At 41.0% G+C, this 19,420-nt stretch overlaps 1 protein-coding gene across 1 annotated transcript in view; it reads right to left on the minus strand.

Moving 5' to 3' along the window:
- Positions 1-14,465: 14,465 nt before the first annotated feature.
- Positions 14,466-19,420, minus strand: part of RPIA (ribose 5-phosphate isomerase A) — a 39,596-nt gene continuing 34,641 nt past the window's right edge. The window contains exon 9 of the mRNA XM_032410494.1: positions 14,466-14,572. Within this exon, the coding sequence (XP_032266385.1) occupies positions 14,553-14,572 (20 nt within the window). The 3' untranslated portion in view covers positions 14,466-14,552. The remainder of the gene's footprint in view (positions 14,573-19,420) is intronic.

The following is a 19,420-nucleotide window of genomic DNA, read 5'->3' on the forward strand; positions in this document are numbered from 1 at the left end:
TGTGCTCAATCTGACCTCTTCTTATTCTCAATTATTAACAGATTCTTGGAGTACATGGCTGAGCTCAATGGATATTCTCCCTGCAGTCATTCCACAAGGAAGCCTTTTTCAATTTGGCCTGAAACCTTCATTTCCTCCAATTTTGCAATAATACATCACAATGCTGTTCCTCTTTACCTATTTGACATGTCAAGGCAAGGAAAATCTCTCAATCTGAAAGATGGAGGAACTAAGGCACAAAGTGAAGGAACTATTTGTTGATACACTATCTCACCCACAGGCCTAAGGATAAGGTTAAGTTCAGTGTATTTCCCCCAAGCTTGCCCGACACCATAATGGAATGCTAAAGTTTTTCGGGATTAAGGTGGGAGGTGCATTTCCCAAAGACCAATATTCCATACTGAAAGAAAGGAAATGTGCTCCCCAGTCATCAGCATGTGATTTCAAGGAGTCCAACCATTCAGCAGTCTTCCCAGCTGGAAGGAGAGTGAGCTGAGTATGTGTCTCATATCCTTGTGGAAAAGAAGGCTCTGGAATCTGAGACATCATAAACTCTTCTCAGACTACATGCCAACTGAGACCTGCCTTCCTACCCACTTGGTTCAAGAGCAGGTGGGTGACAGCTCATTTATTGAAGTCCTCTACTCCTTGTAGCTGGTTTGTTGCCTTTTACTGTGCAAAAAGACAAATATCAAAGAAAAAACTAAAGATAGAGAATAAGAAACTACATAAATAACCTGGGAATGAGAATATATTCAACCCAGTCTCTTACAACTTCTGATCCCACAGGTATTCCTGGATTCTTTCATTCTGTAGACATCTGTGAGCACCTGGTCTGTGTGCTGGGGGCTGGAGGTGGATGGTGGAAGGTGCACAGGGAAGAGGAGAACACAGAAGTCCCTGCCCCCTGGGGCAGCAGCATGACCTACAAACACTCACCTTGAGAACTTCAAGATCCTCAGTCCCCCCAACAGATGCTCAGATCTGTTCCCTGGGCCTGGATAATATGAGAAGAACCTCCTATCTACTCCCATTCAATTTTCACTGTGCTCTCCACGGACTTAAAACTTCACATATGGGTTTCCAATATATATTTTCTTTCGTTGTCCACCAAAGACAATAATCCAGACATGAGGAAATTCTGGACTGAGGATCACTGATCCAAACAAAGGGTGCCAACCCCCATACAGTCAAAAATCTACTCAAAAAAGCCTAACTTTTAACTCCTGGAAAACTTAACTACTAATAGCCTACTGCTGACCAGAAGACTTACCGATAACATAAACAGCTTATTAACACGTATTTTGTATGCTACATGTATTATATGCTGTATTCTTATAATAAAGCTAATGAAAAGAAAATGTTATTAAGAAAAGCATAAGCTAAAATACATTTACAGTACTGTACTGTATTCATCTCCAAAAATCTGCATATAAGTGGACCCACACAGTTCGAACCCATGTTGTTCAAAGGTCAACTGTAATCTGCTCTGGACTTCTACATTTTGGAGAGTTTTTTTTAATTCTCTGTCTTCTCTTTTTTCAAGAAATAGAAAATAGTGTGTGTGTGCGCACGCAACATTTTATTTAGCAAACCAGTGTTTATGATTTAATTAAAGTACATTTACAAGAGGATTAGAGGGAAAGGGATAATAAAGAGAGCTGGAAGAAAGACAAAAGATAATAGAGATGGAAGTAACAAGGAAGAGAGAAAAGACAGAAATAGAGAAATGGGGTAGGCTCTGTAGAGATCTAATCAGAGGTCTTGCCCGTGAGGGCTGTGGCCATGGGCTCCTGAGAACTGCTGTGTATTGAGAGATTGATTAGCTGGTCTGTACTCACTACACAAGCTCCCATTGCTAGATGATATCATTCCAATGAGTCTCCACTGACTATACTAACCAGAGCAGCCACCTAGAGATGGAATGCTTTCCTCGGATTGCAACACTAGTGAAGAGAGAGCCTCATCAGCCATGGGGCTGGATGGGTCTGAGGCCTCCTGCCCTCACGTTAGCTTGTCTTCTCCTTCCTACGCTCTCCCTGCTCTTCTAAGACTGTAAATGCCGGAAGATACAGACACTGTCTCCTAACCTGATGGTAAAAAAAAACACTTCTTGGAACAAGAGAAGCTAAATAGACATTTGTGGAAAATGACACAACCCAAACCTCATTGCTCTCGCCCCAACACACACCTACCCCCAGATACATGCCTCAGTCTATAGTGTCTCTCACCCCTGCCACTGATTCTCTCCACCCTCAACCTCAACTTGGTTTTTAATATGCATCACTGCCCACAAATACAGTAACCCCTAATAATTATGTAAGAAAGAGGAATATACTTTTCTCAATTACTGTGTTCTGTAGTAAGAGTTTATAAGTAAAATTTAACGAGTTCCTAAAGCTTATGTTTTCACCAAGCCTACCTGATATGACAGCTGCAAATAGCCTTTTCACCCATGTTGTCAGATTCATGACATACTCCAAGATAATGAGTCACATGTTAAATGTAAGACCATCAAATTTTTTAACTTCATAACTCTTGTTAGCTATTTATCTGAAGGTATGTCTGAAAATTAATGAAATTGGTTCTATTTCCAGCTGATCTAAAGAGATTCCACCTCCTCTAAAAGATCATCTGTGAATAATGAGGTAATCTGATGATTTCACCCACAGTCTACTCTCTCTTGATGTCCCACGTTACTGAATTCACTATGTGCCATCTATCACTTATGTGTTTGATTTGTGTAAGCCCCAAGTATCTCTGTCTTTATTTCCTATCAAAAGTTAAGCTCCTAAGAGGCAGGGCCTTTTGTCCATTATAAAGAAACCCACAATGTTTTACTTGGAAACTGTACATCAAAACAACATTTGAGAATCATAAAAGTAGCTGGAGGACCTATAGAAAGTCACTCTCTATTTCCATGCTTCAGTTTATGATTCATCTACTATTTACTGAGGACCTGAACTAGAATTTTTACACCTTGATCTTTATCCAATTGCTTACTTGTTGCAGTGTTTAGCACAAAGCACCGTGCCGTGGTTATTCAAGCATTTGTTGAAAAAGCAAATGAGCGAATGAATAATGAATTGTTGATGGTTGATATATGTCTATAGAACTATTATAGGGGTTGTTTTCCTGTGTGTCTGGTTGTTTTTGTTTGTTATTTGGATACGCCAGCTCACAGAGTGTGACATTTACCCCAATTACAGATGAAGATACAGGACCAGAAAGACTGAGAAACTTGCCCAAGTGGAAAAGCCAACTCTTTGGTATCCTCCCTCTGCTTTCAAGCCCATTGGTTTTTTTTTTTAAAGATTTTATTTATTTATTTGACAGACAGAGATACAGCAAGAGAGGGAACACAAACAGGGGGAGTGGGAGAGGGAGAAGCAGGCTTCCCGCGGAGCAGGGAGCCCAACACGGGGCTCAATCCCATGACACTGGGATCATGACCTGAGCCGAAGGCAGACGCTTAACGACTAAGCCACCCAGGCGGCCCAAGCCCATTGTTCTTTTTGCTCCACACAGCCATCTGCCTGGAACTACACCACTGGATCTGATGACCCAGGTCTTCCTGAAAAGTCCTGCTGCACTTATAATCCACTTCCCAACCATGGCTTTCAAGGATGGTCTTCTTATTCCTTTGCTGTCCTGGTACAGCATGCCTGCTCTATGCTGCCTTCAGTCCCAAAGAAATGTTGCATGTAAGTATAGGATATTGCACCTTCTGGAGCCAGCCAGCTACAAATGAAGTTTCATTTCTTATGACCCCAGATAATCCAATCCAATTCCACCAAAAACCACTCCCTACCCAGCACCACAGCCATTCACACTTCTGTCATGGCTGATCACAATAGGCACTTCCACTCAGAGTGGAAAGGATAAGTCCACTTTTGGGTACAGTGCTTTGTCCAGAGGAAAGAAGCCAATGAGCTGACAGAAAAGAACTGCTTATTTGGACTGAATGACTCACAATGATTGCTTTTTCATAACAGTAAAGGATTATTCTGTGTTTCTGTCCAGACACGTTTATAAAACAACCTTCTTTAGTGAAAAGAATAAATCTTTCAAAGAAATGTGTGTGTGTGAAATTATTTCCAACATTAACTCTAAAAAGAAATATTGGATCTATAAAACTTCCAGAATGTATTTAAAATTTTGATAACTTCTTACTTTTGAGTAGGAATGTGTTACAGACATGAGAAAGACCCTAAAAGAAAGGATAGAATCACCAAGACGTTGTTTTGACAATGGTTCCAAGAGTTTGAGTCACCATGAGGAGATTTATATACCACAAGCCCTGTCCTCAAGAAGTCTGTAGAAAAAAACATAATCCTTGCCCCCCAAAATGGGTACAAATAAGGAAAAATTAGAATAGCACCAAATTGAACACTGATGTTCTGAGAAGAGCCAACTAAAAATATCAGAGTGGATGTAATTTGGTTTGAATTAATCAAGAAGTTTGGATAAAAGAGCTGAAGATGAATTCATAGACTACCAGGACTAGAGAGAAGTGCCCAGAAAAATCAGACTATCCTCCCTATTTTAATAAATTAGGAGATTAAGGCTTTGAGAGGTTGACTGACTTACTCAATGCTGTTAGTCGTTGAAGTTGAGACAAACTAGAAGACAGAGGTTGAGGCTCTCTGTCTAGTTTCCCTTCCTCCAGTCTACATTCTCAAACATAGGCAAGGGGGCCTTGAGAAGTTGACACACAAAGTGAGTGAAAAAGGGTCCCAGGCTTCCCTGTGGTGGCAAGGACACCCAAGACTAGGACAACCCAAGCCATGTCACTTTGTTAACTTCTAATTCCGGGAGGTGGGGGAGGTAGATGTTGATCCTTAGATTCACTGACACAAACACCAACATGCTTTCTGGACTGGTTAGATTGGACTAGTTTGCACTGGATTGGCTTGCACAGGGTTGAAATGATGTGACTTAAGTCAAATTGAAAGCTGGAAGACCACTGAGGGTCAGAGCTGTGTTGTATCTCCTCAGATTCTTCCCCTTAACAAGAAGAACCCACTCACTCATGCTATGGAAGAGCCAGCCTAAGTATACATACTATCCACAGGGTAAGTCACGGCATGAAATCAATGTGTTCCTGAAAAGTCAATACATTTTGTATTGAATACATTTTGTATTGAATACATGTAGAATTCTTTTGAAAATGAAGAGTCCGTCTGCCAAAGTAAAATGTAAATCCCCACCTGAATGATCCATTTGCCAAGTTGACTGTTGGTATACTCGTTTTTCTTGAAGGGACATGTGCCTCTAATAAGGCTGACTGATGCTTGGGGAAACTAGGCATTTTGTAGAGAAATAGCAGGCCAAATCCCTGAAGCTCACAATCAGAGATCCCAAGTCCTTTCCCTTCCTTTGGATTCAATATCTGGTTGTAGGAAATTTGAGAAGGAAGATCTACAGAAATGTAAATGGAAAAGGACTCCATAATCTACTGGATTTGTTGTACTTTTTTTCTCTTTAAAAAAATCAAGCCATTCAAGCCATATTCACAGTGAGTATCACAGAGGAAGTCCTGCCCCAGAGAAGGATGGAAACTTCACCCAAGGACTGGTATAATATTCAATCCAAGTCATTATTCAGAATGAAATTATTCAAAATAGTTGGTCTGTGTCAACTGTTAAAAGTGAAAGCCTACTAAAAAGAATATTTTTGAAATTCATCCATAAATCCATAATCCTAACACATCTATTATTTTGATTCCTCACATTATATTCTTGTCTAATATTTATGTATCTTAATACAAAGCTACGGAGTAATCCACATCATTATAAGAATTTTGTGTTCAACTTCTCTCTCTCGCTATTTCACAGCACTTCTCTTTTCTACTTAGATGTCATACTGATCACTTTGGGGTTGTTTTTTGTTTTTTGAGTTTTTTTTAATATGATAGTTTCTCTCTCATGTAAAAGCCCAGAGATGAGTGGTCCAGAGCTGGGACAGCACTCCACAGTGACAGGAATCCAGGTTCTTTTTCTTATTGTTCAGCTATGAGTGATTTTCTTTCCTCAAGTCATCTCACAGGCCAAGATGGCTGCTCCAGTCTCCGCCATCAACTCCATTTTCCAGCCACAGAGACGAAACAAGGGGGAAGGAGAAATTATACACATGACTTCTGCTTATAACTAATGGGACAAAACTTAGTCAGATGGCCACATCTAGCTGAAAAGGAGGCTGAGAAATACAGTTTTTATTCAGAGTGGCTATGCATCCATTAAAAATCAGAGGTCTTAAAAGGATAGGAAGTGAACCCTGGGCGTGGAGGGCAACTTGCAATCTCTGCCACACCCTTCTCCTCTCAACAGACATTTGGGTTATTTCCATAATTTTTAAAAGTAGACTCTATTCCCAATGTGGGGCTTGAACTCAACAGCTCTGAGATCAAGAGTCACATGCTCTGCCAACTGAGACAGCCAGACACCCCTCCATATTTCTACTATTCCATAATTTTGAACATGCTTATGAGTGTCTTATAGAATATGACTGAGTAGGATTGCTAAGCCATAAAGTATGTGTATTGTTCACTAGATATCGCCAAATCATTCTCTAACATGGTTCTTCTTATATACATTCTCACCAGAAGTACAGTTGACCCTTGACCAACACAGGTTTGAACTGTGCAGGTCCACGTATATGTGAATTTTTTAATATAAATACAGTATAGTACTATAAATGTATTTTCTCTTCCTTGTGACTTTCTTTTTTTTTTAATTCAAATTTTAGTTAACATACAGTGCAATACTGGTCATACTGATCATTTTGAATGATATGCATCTTTCTCTCTTATTGTTGGTACATAATTTTACTTAGCCTTTTCCCCATTGTTGGACCCCATAACCTTTGGTCTTGACTCTTTCTTAGGATGATCAGCTATGCTGGCACACCACTCTCCTTGAAAACTGGACTCACAGACCATCACTGTGAGAATGTGCCTGCGCTGCTAGGGACACCTAGTCCCTTGGTACCTTGTCCCCAGGCAGCAGCAATTGGTCATGTCCTGACTCAAGCTGTTCTTTAATTGTTTCCTATGTATTTGTTTTGTCTCATTAAAACACTGCTAGCTCCTCGAGATCAGAGGGCCGATTTTTCAGCCTCAAGGCTAACCAATAGCTAACACTCATGAACAGAAAAAAAAAAAAGAACTTATATGATCCTGGGTGAACAAACATCTTCTGAGTGCCCAGTATGTGTCAGACGCTTGCCAAGCAGTGCCCCATCCTTTGGTCAGCTAATTCTCACAACCCCATGAAGGAGATATTATTCCTACTTTACAAAAAAAAAAAAGACTGAGACTCAAGGATTGGTTTGACCTTCAGAAAAAAACCAGAGGAGTTTTATAAATATCAATTTCTTAAAATCTAGTCTCTTAAGATTTAGAATTTTGAGAGGAATCTTTAATTCTTAAGGAAGAACAGCTACCATGGAAATAACCTCCCCTGATGTTAAATTAAATCACCCACTGTTTCCTGTGATCCCAAACACATATATGGAAACTTATTCAAGCTTTTAAGTGGTATGTGGCACCTGCTTTAGAGAGGGTTGCTGATAGAAAGCAAAGGGATTGTCAAGATGGTGAGATGATGTATTTTAACCATCAAGAATCATTTTTAGGCCCAGCTACTCCACTAGAATAATATTGTTGGGAGAACAAAACAAGACAGAAGTGGTACATTCAAAGACCCAAGCCCTAATCAGAAACATGGATACAGAATATCAAAGCTAGGAAGGACACTAGTTGAGGTTACCAAGAACAAGTCCTATATTTTACAAGTGAAGAAACTAGAGAGGTCAACTGACAAATGAAAGGTCCCACAGAAGTCAGGAAGATGCCATGATGAGGGGACAGATCTTCATCCTGTCATTAATCTGAACAACAGGTGAAGAAGCAAGGGGGCTTCCATAGTGCCACGTCACATGGAACAAAGGCTTCTATTTTAAGAACCCACCCCTGCACCTGCTCTATCCAGATGGGCTTGGCAAAAGAAGAAATGAAAACAGGGTTTTCTCACTATGGGGCTGGCACTAGGGTCCACATCACAGGTTGCTTCAGCCACAGTGGAGGAACCAAATGTTGCTGATGTGTACCCCACAGAGGTGGGGGCCTCTCCTCCTAAGATTCCCAGTTCAATTACTACAGAGCTGTCCCCATACTACCAAGGGGAAAAATAAGGCAAAGTTGGTGATAGGGAATGTTTAATACTCTGACTCACATGAAGTCCCCCACCTCCCCCTGTATGCTGATTAAGCAGGAGGAATGGGAAAGAAGAGAAGGTCTAATCCAGCCATAGGTTAGAGGCAGAAGAGTTAAAAGCCCATACTCCCTACTCAGCACGTCCAAAAAAAGAAAATCATTCAATTTGAAATCAATTGACAAGAAAAGCAGAAAAAAATTAATCATGGTTTCTTGAGTATAATAAAACTACAAAGGAAAGATTATGGACTTCAGAGCTAAGCAGACATGACTTTGAATCCACCTCTGCCACTAACTTGGGTGACTGGCCTTGAGACTAACATTATCAAAACCTCAGTCTCTTCATCTGTAATTTTCAGATAACAGTGCACCTCTCTGGAGGTTATTGTAAGGACAACATGAAAGCAGTAGGTAAGTGCCTAAGTAAAGGTAACTGCTCTTGTTATTTTTTATCAACCAATATGCAAGCATTGCTTTAACTAATTTTTCAAAACCCTTCACTGCCAGTTCTTCATTTCAGAACATGAGCAATCATTCCTGTCGTTGGGGCCCCACTGATGATACAGAGGCCACTCTCTAGTACCCTCCTCTTCCCAAGAACCTGCCATTCAAGTGCAAAGGATTCTGTGAGTTTTAGTTTAAATCATGTCATCAGACCACCTTGCTCTATCACTACCTGATGATTTAAAATCTGTTGTGTGCAGTTATCAAAATCCACAAACCATATTTTTTTAGCAAAAGATAAAATAAAAATACCCACGGCTAGGGAAATAGCCAAAATTTGTTAAGAGACCTCAGAAAATTCCCTGTTAACTGTCCCACTTAAGGAATGGGTTATTCTAATTAAAATAAATTGAACAGATTTTAAAAGATTATGGCTAGAGTAGAATAAAACCAGTAGATCTGGTTTCCTCTTTAGCAATTTTCTTTAATAATTCAGAAGTCACTTCAGAAACTCACAACAAGTTACTAAGGTATGACAAAGGGGCAAACTGTTGGCAAATTAAGAATCTATTTCATAAAATATCAACTAAATTTCATTTTATATATTCCTACTTCTGTATCTACAAGAGCTTACAAAGGACTTTACAATTATAGGGGGCTCTGTAGTTATTATTTGCCTCTGATTTCTGACCTAGAACATTTTTCCTTTTGTCTGCTCCCCCTTTGTAGAAGAGCAAGCATCTGATGCTTGCTATGCAGTCTTTAAAAGCAGTGGACTGGAGTCCCTCCTAGATCATCACCTTGCTAACAATCTTGAGCATGTCACCAGGCCTCAGTCTCCCAGTCTGTAAGATGAGGGGGTTGCACTGAGTGACAGAGAAGCTCCCTCACAGATCTAAAATGCTATGATTTCCACATGACAATATGAAGAATTTTTAAGATTTTTTCTTTGAATCTTATTTGGTATCCACAATGTGGAAATAGCCATTTTAATATGAAAAGAGGCCTGGCAAAATTCATTTGAGAACACTGTTAAAGTTTCACCAAATGAAAAGGCATATGAAGAGGTACTGCCCTAAGGAAGATGACTGGCCAAAGAGAAATTAAGATCACACTCTGCCAGAGACTGGGCCCACAGTGCAGATTAACCTATGACTCCCCTGACATATGTACCTTGTGCCAGGCCTCCACAGACCTGTAGGAGCTTACCACCTAAAACATGTGCTCACCCACACAGATGTTGAGAATACACCAACAGAATCCAAGAGCAAGATTAGAAGATTATCCAGATTATATAAACAATATAGTCAGAAGAAAGCATAAATTAAATCTAGAAATCCCTAAGTATCCTGGTTTGAGTGTCAACACTGGACAAAATCACCAAGGCAACTGATCTAGTCTTCTCTTCATCCATGCTGTGGATGCTGAGAGACGTCTAACCTCAGATGGCATGTTTTAAAATAGTCAAGTGGCTTGGGGCACCTGGGTGGCTCAGTTGGGTGTCTGACTTCGGCTCAGGTCATGATCTCAGAGTCCTGGGATCAAGCCCCCGCATCGGGATTCCTGCTCAGCAGGGAGCCTGCTTCTCCCTCTCCTTCTGCCTCTCCCCCTGTTTGCTTGCTTTCTCTCTCTCTCAAATAAGTAACATAAATAAATTAACTAAAGAGTCCAGTGGCCCAAAATGGAAATAAAACCTACTAAAATGACACTGGATTTGAAAGCAGACTTATCCTTGGTTCTGGTTCTGCTCCTATGTGATGCTGACTGAGTCATTTCTCCCATCAAAAATAAAATGGAGGATTAAAAACACCTGTTTACGCTCTACACCATGTTGAGTAGTGGTCACACAAACAATGTTCAAGGAAACTCTTGGGAAGCTTATGATATACAACCTTCAGAACAACTCCCAGGGCTACAAGCAGAATTTCGTTTCATGAAAAGCAACATGGTGTGTGCACCTTTTTGCCTCATCAGCAATGTGAAATGAAACTGTTTTTTCTACATGCGATGGGCTCACAGGCCCACTCTCCTTGCTGACTCCATGTTGGGTAATGAGACTGGTGTGAACAATTTCCCTCAACTCCCTCATTCTAGACAGACACCTGCAATCACAGTCAGAAACAGAAAGTCAAAGTTTCCACTTAACTCCGCAGGGTTTATGACAAAAACTTAGCAGAATGGGGTTATCAAAAAGGAACTAAGGCTTGACTTGAGGCCTGGAGCTAAGTGGGTTGTTTCTGTATTTCTCAGTGAGGTAATACTGTAGAATTCAGTATGTGAGGCTTACTCACTCACAGTAAACATACATGTATGTATGTATGTATGTATGTATGTCCTCCCTCACCTTGAAACACTCTTTTCTGCTGGCTGGAGGGGAGGGATACAAAGGTGTGGAAATAGACTGTAAAACAATCCTCCCATAGTTGAAAAAGAACACTTGGGAAACCCTCCATTATCACTGTAAATTGGTATAACCTTTTGAGGAGGAATTTAGTAACACATAGCAAAAGCCACAGAAATTCCACTCCCTTTAACGCAATCATTTTAAGTCTAAAAACCAAACATTAGAAAAATCCTACATGCCCAATAGGAGAAACGGCCAAGGAAATCATGGAAAGCAAACTCAATGGACTAACTTACACTCATTTGAAAGGAGGCTTCTCAAGTCTGTGTGGCAACATGGAAAACTCAATGAGGCATTTGTGAAGCGAGGTGTGGAATTCCACACACCTTACAATTAGCTCTGTGTAAAAAACTATGTGCTCATGAACAAAGATGAGGGAAAAAAACACCAACAAAAATGCTAAGACGACTGTATCAAAGTGCAAGATTTGAATTCTCTTCCTTTGAAATTTTTGTTAGAATATCATTTTTCCCTGAAACAAGACGAAACCAGAGAGGGAGACAAACCACAAGAGACTCTTAATCTCAGGAAACAAACTGAGGGTTGCTGGAGTGGAGGGGGGTGGGAGGGATGGGTGGCTGGGTGATGGACACTGGGGAGGGTATGTGGTATGGTGAGCGCTGTGAATTGTGCAAGACTGTTCAATCTCAGATCTGTACCCCTGAAACAAATAATACATTATATGTTAATAATGAAAAAAAAAATAATAAAATTTGAAAAAAGAAAAGAAATAGTACTTCTAACATTTTTTTGTATTAAGGTTATAGAATAAAAAAAATAGAATATCATTTTTCCCATATATTCAGGAACAGGAAAAGGAGGGGAACCACTTGCCAACAACTTGCTGCATGGTGGAAGTCAGAATTAAACCGTTGTCTTATTTTCTGATTCAGATTAAACCAATCCCTCCTGAGGACCGGCTCTGTGCCAGGCCCTGGTCAGACCATCCCGCAGCCGTGCAGACCCTTCTCCAGCACCCAAAGCAAAGCGCTGTTACTTAACCAGATGAACACAAAAACTAACCGCTTCCCAACAGTGTGAACTGATCTCAAAGGTAAAATTTTACCAGTTATAGCAAATACTTCTCAGAATCTTAAATTATCTTTTATTGCCAAGTGACATGTGAACCACTGAAATACATTTGTTTCGCTGTTCTGGACTAAGGACCAGCTGTCTAAAGTAAATTCACAAGGGCATGTTTGGGGACAGATACACGCTTTAGTTAATCAAGGTGCTTCTCTCCAATTGCTCACATCCATTTGTCCAGTTCCATTCTTGAAAGTATTTAAAATGGCAAGAATTACAGTAATGAAAACACTAACGTGGATCAAAATACTTTCCTGCCTTGATTACTGAAAGTTTTTCCATTTTATTTTTGGAACAGTAATACATGCACTTGGTAAAACCTTTGAATAATAACAAGGAATAATCATGGGAAGTAATTCTCTCTCTACCACTCTGTAACCCCTAGATTAAGAAATTCTTAATAAAGGATTTTAGCTCTAAAGTAGGTTTTTTAATAAAATGGACTGAACCCAAAAGCCAGTATGTTAGAGAAGATAAACAAGCTAGACATGGAGGTACAAGTTGTACAAACCCTCCTTGTAGAGAAAAAGAATTCTTGAGTTACTTCTAAAACCAAAATTTTGAGGATTCATTTAAAATTATCCTTACTATAAAAAATAAATAAATAAAATTATCCTTACTATAAAATTCAGACTATAAAAGTATTGATCATTTTAATTATAGAAAATTATACAGAAAAATAAGCTCTAGAATCCAGTGTTTTACTTGGATAAATATTTTGGATCATTTACTCTCTGCCATTATTTATACTGATATACACTCAGAATTAGACATGATCCAATGGGGTTCCCACAGAAAGGAAAACACAAAAAAATATATTTTGCCCCATGAAATGAATTTATAATTACTGAGTACCTGTCACATGGGTACAATTAAACACAAAATCTATAAGGTTACTCAGAAAATATACATATAAAATAGAAACCCAGAAAATAAACATAAATATAAAACTCTCTACACTCACATCTTATAAAATAGCGATCTACTTTAGAAACAAGAATGCACTGTGGTGACTTTTATTGTATGTGAATTGTAGCTCAATAAAAAATAAGAAGGCATTAAATAAAACCCAAGAAAACCACACTTAACAGAAAGGAGCTGATCTGAGGCATCAACCCAGAGAACACAACTCTCGGCTCTGCAAAGGACCTTGAGAATTTCCAAGATCAACACTTGCGAACATTATCAGTCTGAGTTGATGCTTATTCAGAGACTCAATTTTTCATGCCTGAAATAATTTACGTTGATGAAAACATGCTCATTTTTCACAACTAAAATTACATCCATTACCTTCTCTTACCCTTCGTATCTGTGTTTTTCCTAGCACTCTCTTTATTTACATTTCACCAAAGCAATCTTTTCCTTTAAGAGGTTTTATCTCATTTCCCCAAACAGAAAAGCATAAAGGTTTAAAGCATTCTGTACTTATTTGGAGGAGGGGGGTGTCACATAAATAAAAGCATGTGTTCTCAGGGAGGGAGGGAGGGAAAGGACAAACCATCCAGAATTACATGGAATTATTCCTCTGCCTCACCGGACCTCTCTTGGATTTTCTAACAATACACCAGACACACACACACACACACACACACCGCACACAACCCAGAACCCATGGCGGTCCTGGAGGGGACTGCAGGACCCAGCTCTTACCACAGAGTTTCTGCACCAGCAGCAGGTTGAAAGCACTCACTGTGGGGGCCCTAGTGGCAGAGACCAGGGAGGCTGCTCATGGGGCTCCAGGCACCTTCAATATCAGAGCCCCGGGACATTTTGGCAATGTCCACAACTCAAAGTCAGACTCATTCTCCCCTGGGAAAGCATCCCCATTCCCTCGAATTATCTCCCGTGACCCTTAAAGGCCTGTGTATAGATGTCCGGCAAAAACTATGGGTCTTAAAAAGACCCTGGGGGAACTTCAGGCAGGCAGGAATTCCAGCCCAGCTCAGCCTGCACCTTCGGGGGGGGGGGGGGGGGGGGGGGGCTTTGTGTACCCAGGACAGCAGACAAAGAGAAGAGAGCAGAAGTACCCAACAGTGGTGATACACATCTTAACTGCCAAGAATTGTCCTGAATAATGCAGCTCTCACGACTCCTGGCTCTTTGCTGGTTAAGTGACCCAGACTGATCTCTCAGAGTCGGTCATGTTATGTAAGAGGGCTTGCTTGTAAAATGTGGAGTCTTGCACTCATCAATTTGAAGTACTTGTTTAGGAAAAAGCCAAGATGGTTGCACAGAGCATTTATTTTTATATGACACTTAGGGCTGAGAGCTCTACCCAGTGACCACTGGTTCCTCCGTGCAAGTATAACCAGTACAGTAAGGCTCAAGGTTCAATGGACACACATGCCAAACACTCCAAAGGGACAAGGAAGTCTCCACGAGTTCTGGTGGTGGTTGGCTTTCTCAGGAGTCCTCCCGATAGCCTATAATGGGAAGAAGGGGCAGCTCTGAGACAGACTGGCAGAGGCAAACCTCTGGGGCCCCTGGCTAGCCAACAGGGCAATGTCCCCCTTAGGGTCCTGCTCTACAAAGGCCCTGGAAAGCCCAGTTTGTCAGTCTCAGCCAGAGAGGCCTTGTTGTGCTGGGCTGGAGCGCCCCCTGCTGGCCCCCGCCAAGCGCGAACACCCAGCCCTTGGAAGGCCCCTGACAAAAGTCTGGAGCTTAATGAGAGAGACCCAGTGTCTACAATACAATTCTGTTGTTTGCATCACATCCATACTTACATACTTACATACTTTTTATTTTCATAAAAGTGTTATTTGGCATCTCCCCCACACACTTGCCATTTTTTTTATTAATATTGTTTGGGTTCTTGAGAATATACAGAAGAACATAGGAAAACAAATCCTATATAATCCCATCAGCAAAAATAACTACTTTTAACAACATTTAATATGCACACTCTGTATCTAGTTGAGACCATGCTGTGTGGCAGAGTCATTATCTACCGCCCCCCCACCCCCGATCCATTTCCTGCCCTTGGCTCCACTGCCACCTGGCTTCTGGCTAGGTGTGGCTAATGGGAGGCACAGGTGAAAGACCGGAAAGTGAAAAGAAGGGATAAGCCAAGATATTTGCCCCTCTCTCTGCTTTGAGGAGGAACTTTCCTCCACCAACTGCCCAACTTCCGGCAACACCACCTTCTCCAGCCCTGGGAATGAAGTGGTTTCCCACTGTTGCTCATTTCGGGTTGCTTCCACATAATGATTGGCTTCTCTGCCTTTCCATCACCTGTGAAGCATTTCCTATAATGAATTCCCTTTGTTCAAAATACCTAGAGTGGTTGACTTTCTCAATTAGATCCTGTTATATGTCACATCAATAATTTGGGGTTAATTTATCGCTTGATATTATTCTATAAAAGTTCTCCTGTACCTTCGGTTCTTTACAAAACCGTTCTTAATGGCCGCATAGTATCGGATTACATCACACCGTAATGGGCTTGCATCATTTGAGTTTCCAGCGTCTGCTAAAATGTAACATTGGTATGGAAATCCTCATGCATACATTTATATCTACATTTCTGTGTTTGTTTCGACTAGATTCTTGGAAAGGATTTAAAAGGAATGATTCATTTAAAGATTCTTGATAAATACTGCCCAAAGAATCCCCAGGAAGAAAAGTTAGACCAGTTTACAATCCAGCCAGAGGTCTAAGAGAGTTTATCTCACTGTGCCCTCCGCAACTCTGAACACATTAATTTATGTGATAATTTGATAGCAAAAAAAAAAAGGCATCTTGTTGTTACTGTTTTAATTTAGATGTGTTTTGTTTTTATTGTTAATGAGGGAGAATATTTTTCAGGTGTTTATTAATTGTGTGCATTTCCTCTTTTGTAAATTATCTATTTTACTACATAGTTCTTAAGTCATTCTCTTATTGACTGGGGCATGAGTCAGTGTTCTTAGATGCAAACAATGGGAGTTGGCTCTGACTCAATTAAGCAGAAATGGGGTTTATTGAAAGCATATCATGTGGCTCCAAAATGGATGGGAAGGCTGGAAAATGAGGTTCAAAAAATAGAAGCAAGGGAACCTGGTAAGCTGGAAATATGACTAAGAACTTATCCTATGCAGAGAAAGGGGAACCCTCCTACACTGTTGGTGGGAATGCAAGCTGGTGCAGCCACTCTGCAAAACAGTATGGAGGTTCCTCAAAAAGTTGAAAATAGAGCTACCATACGATCCAGCAATTGCACTACTGGGTATTTACCCCAAAGATACAAATGTAGGGATCCGAAGGGGTACATGCACCCCAATGTTTATAGCAGCAACGTCCACAATAGCCAAACTGTGGAAAGAGCCAAGATGTCCACCGACAGATGAATGGATAAAGAAGGTGTGGTATATATATACAATGGAATATTATGCAGCCATCAAAAGGAATGAAATCTTGCCATTTGCAATGACATGGATGGAACTGGAGGGTATTATACTGAGTGAAATAAGTCAGAGAAAATCATGTATCATATGACCTCACTGATATGAGAAATTCTTAATCTCAGGAAACAAACTGAGGATTGCTGGAGTGGTGGGGGGTGGGAGGGATGGAGGGCTGGGTGATAGACATTGGGGAAGGTATGTGCTATGGTGAGCACTGTGAATTGTGTAAGACTGTTGAATCACAGACTTGTACCTCTGAAACAATTAATACATTATATGTTAAAAAAAAAAAAGAAGAAGAAGATAGCAGGAGGGGAAGAATGAAGGGGGGGAAGTCAGAGGGGGAGATGAACGATGAGAGACGATGGACTCTGAGAAACAAACTGAGGGTTCTAGAGGGGAGCGGGCCGGGAGGATGGGTTAGCCTGGTGATGGGTATTAAAGAGGGTACGTTCTGCATGGAGCACTGGGTGTTATACGCAAACAATGAATCATGGAACACTACATCAAAAACTAATGATGTAATGTATGGTGATTAACACAATAATAATTTTTTAAAAAGAACCTATCCTAAAACAGTCTGAATAAATGCCAGCGTTGATGCTGCTATCCTGAGTGTTGTTCTTAGTACTGCTGCCACCGACCACCGAATTCTAGGTGCTACCAGCAGAATAAACATTAAACTGTTCTTGTATCTTTGTCATTCCCTGTGACAACTTGCAAACTCTACATCAGTTCCTTCCCTCTTCAAGAAGTGGAATCTATGTCTCTATCTCTTTGAATCTGGGCTGGCATTTCAACTCGCTTTAGGCAATAAAAGTGAGACTGACATTGTGCAATTTCTTTTTTTTTTTTTTAAGATTTTATTTATTTGCGAGGGAGAGAATGAGAGACAGAGAGCATGAGAGGAAGGAGGGTCAGAGGGAGAAGCAGACTCCCTGCTGAGCAGGGAGCCCGATGTGGGACTCGATCCCGGGACTCCAGGATCATGACCTGAGCCGAAGGCAGTCGCTTAACCAACTGAGCCACCCAGGCGCCCTGACATTGTGCAATTTCTAAGGAAGCCTTGCAGCTTCCACAAGAATGCCCCTTCCAAGAATCCAGCCACCATGCTGTGAGGAAGCCCAAGACAGCCCATGGAGAGTGAGAGGCCCGGGCATTCCCCAGACATTTCAGCTTCAATCAAACTGACCCAGCTGAAGCCACATGCAACAGAGATGGGTCATCCCCACCAACCTCTAATCAGCTTATAGGACTGTGTGCAAATGAATGGTGGTGGTTGTTTTAAGCAGCTGAGTTTTGTGGTGGTTTGTTATGCAGCAATAGATAATTGAGACGCTGTCTTTACGTGCAAAATCTGGGTGGGAACAGCCAACTAGCAAGGTCTAGGTCCATGCTCTGGCTGCCAGGGAGTAGGGAGAATGGACATTTCCACTTCAGTGGGGGGGGAAGAGAGATGCCCACAGCAAGTTCCCACAGTGAGGAATTCCCCAAATAGAAATGGGGGTTCAGATGATAGGGAAATAAAAAAAAAATCTGTTAAACTCAGTATCTGCCTTTTGTATCTGCTTTTTAGATAATGATTGTTCTCTACAGAAACTGATAATTGTGTCTCCTTCCCAAGAACTATATTCCTTACTTCCATTTTACATCTTATTGTATTTGTAGGATTCTTAAACAATGGATCACTTTAATGGAAACACTTTCAAGTTAACTGGATTTAGGAAGTTTCAAAGTTCCTGCCCTCAGGATAACTAGTGACACTGCCTAATGCCTGGGACAAAATGCCCACAGGAGAGAATGTTTCCTGGCAGTGGAAGCATCTCTCCCAACGCAGACTTGCTGGGCCCTGACACTGGAAAGAAAATGTTCCATCAGCCTTAAAGAAAGTCTTCCAGTAAACTGGGAAGCTCCTCAGAACCATTTCTATAGACTCATAACTGATATCCCCAACCTGGACTCTTCCTCATCCATCCCACCTTCCTCCCTGAAGCCAGCAAGGACTCTGATGATGCCACGCAACTACCTAGAAACCCCCACTGTAGGATTAAGGCCCAAGTCCTTAGCTATGGGAAACATGGCCTATCAGTATGCATCCCCTGCCTTCCATCTCTTCTCTTAACACCTCCCTGGAAGCAGCATTCCTGGTGAGCGACACACAGCTCCTCAAAGTTATCTGCACCCACCAGGTCCTCGCTAACCCTTGTCTTCGCACATTCTGTTCCCACTTCATAGGATGCTTCCTTCCATCTCGCTCTTCCCCAGGACACTACTCCCAGCCTGCCGAGCTTCTGCTCTTCCTTCAAGATTCTGCAACTAGAACCACCACTGAGAAAGTCACTGAAATATATACAGTAAAACAAACAAATGAAAACCAGAGGAATTAAAAAAGGTATGCTAAAAAATATCTATTTAAATCAAAAGAAGATAGTAAAGGAGGACCAAACAACAAAAAGAGGACAATGAAAACCTATGTCCGTACAGAAATGTGTACATATTCTTCACAGCAGCATTCGCCATAAAAAGTGGAAACAACCCAAATGTCCAACACTTGGTGAATGGATAAATAAAATGTGGTCTAGCCATATGGTGGAACATCATTCAGCAATAAAAGAAGAATGAAGTACCGATCCATGTTACAACATGGATGAACCTTGAAAACATTATGCTAAATAAAAGCAGCAAGATACAAGATCATATAAGATTCCATTTATATGAAATGTCCAGAAGAGTGGGAATCGACAGAGACAGAAGTGAAGTCATGGTTGCCTAGGGTTGGGGGGGGGAGGGGGAGGTATTGGGGGGGGGGGCGGATAGGGAGTGCCTGCTACTGGACACTGGGTTTCTCTTTGGGTTGATGAAAATGTTGTAGAATTGATTGTGGTGATG

This window comes from Phoca vitulina, unplaced genomic scaffold (genome assembly GCF_004348235.1).
Source record: "Phoca vitulina isolate PV1807 unplaced genomic scaffold, GSC_HSeal_1.0 scaffold12, whole genome shotgun sequence".
In the NCBI taxonomy this organism is placed as follows: Eukaryota; Metazoa; Chordata; class Mammalia; order Carnivora; family Phocidae; genus Phoca; species Phoca vitulina.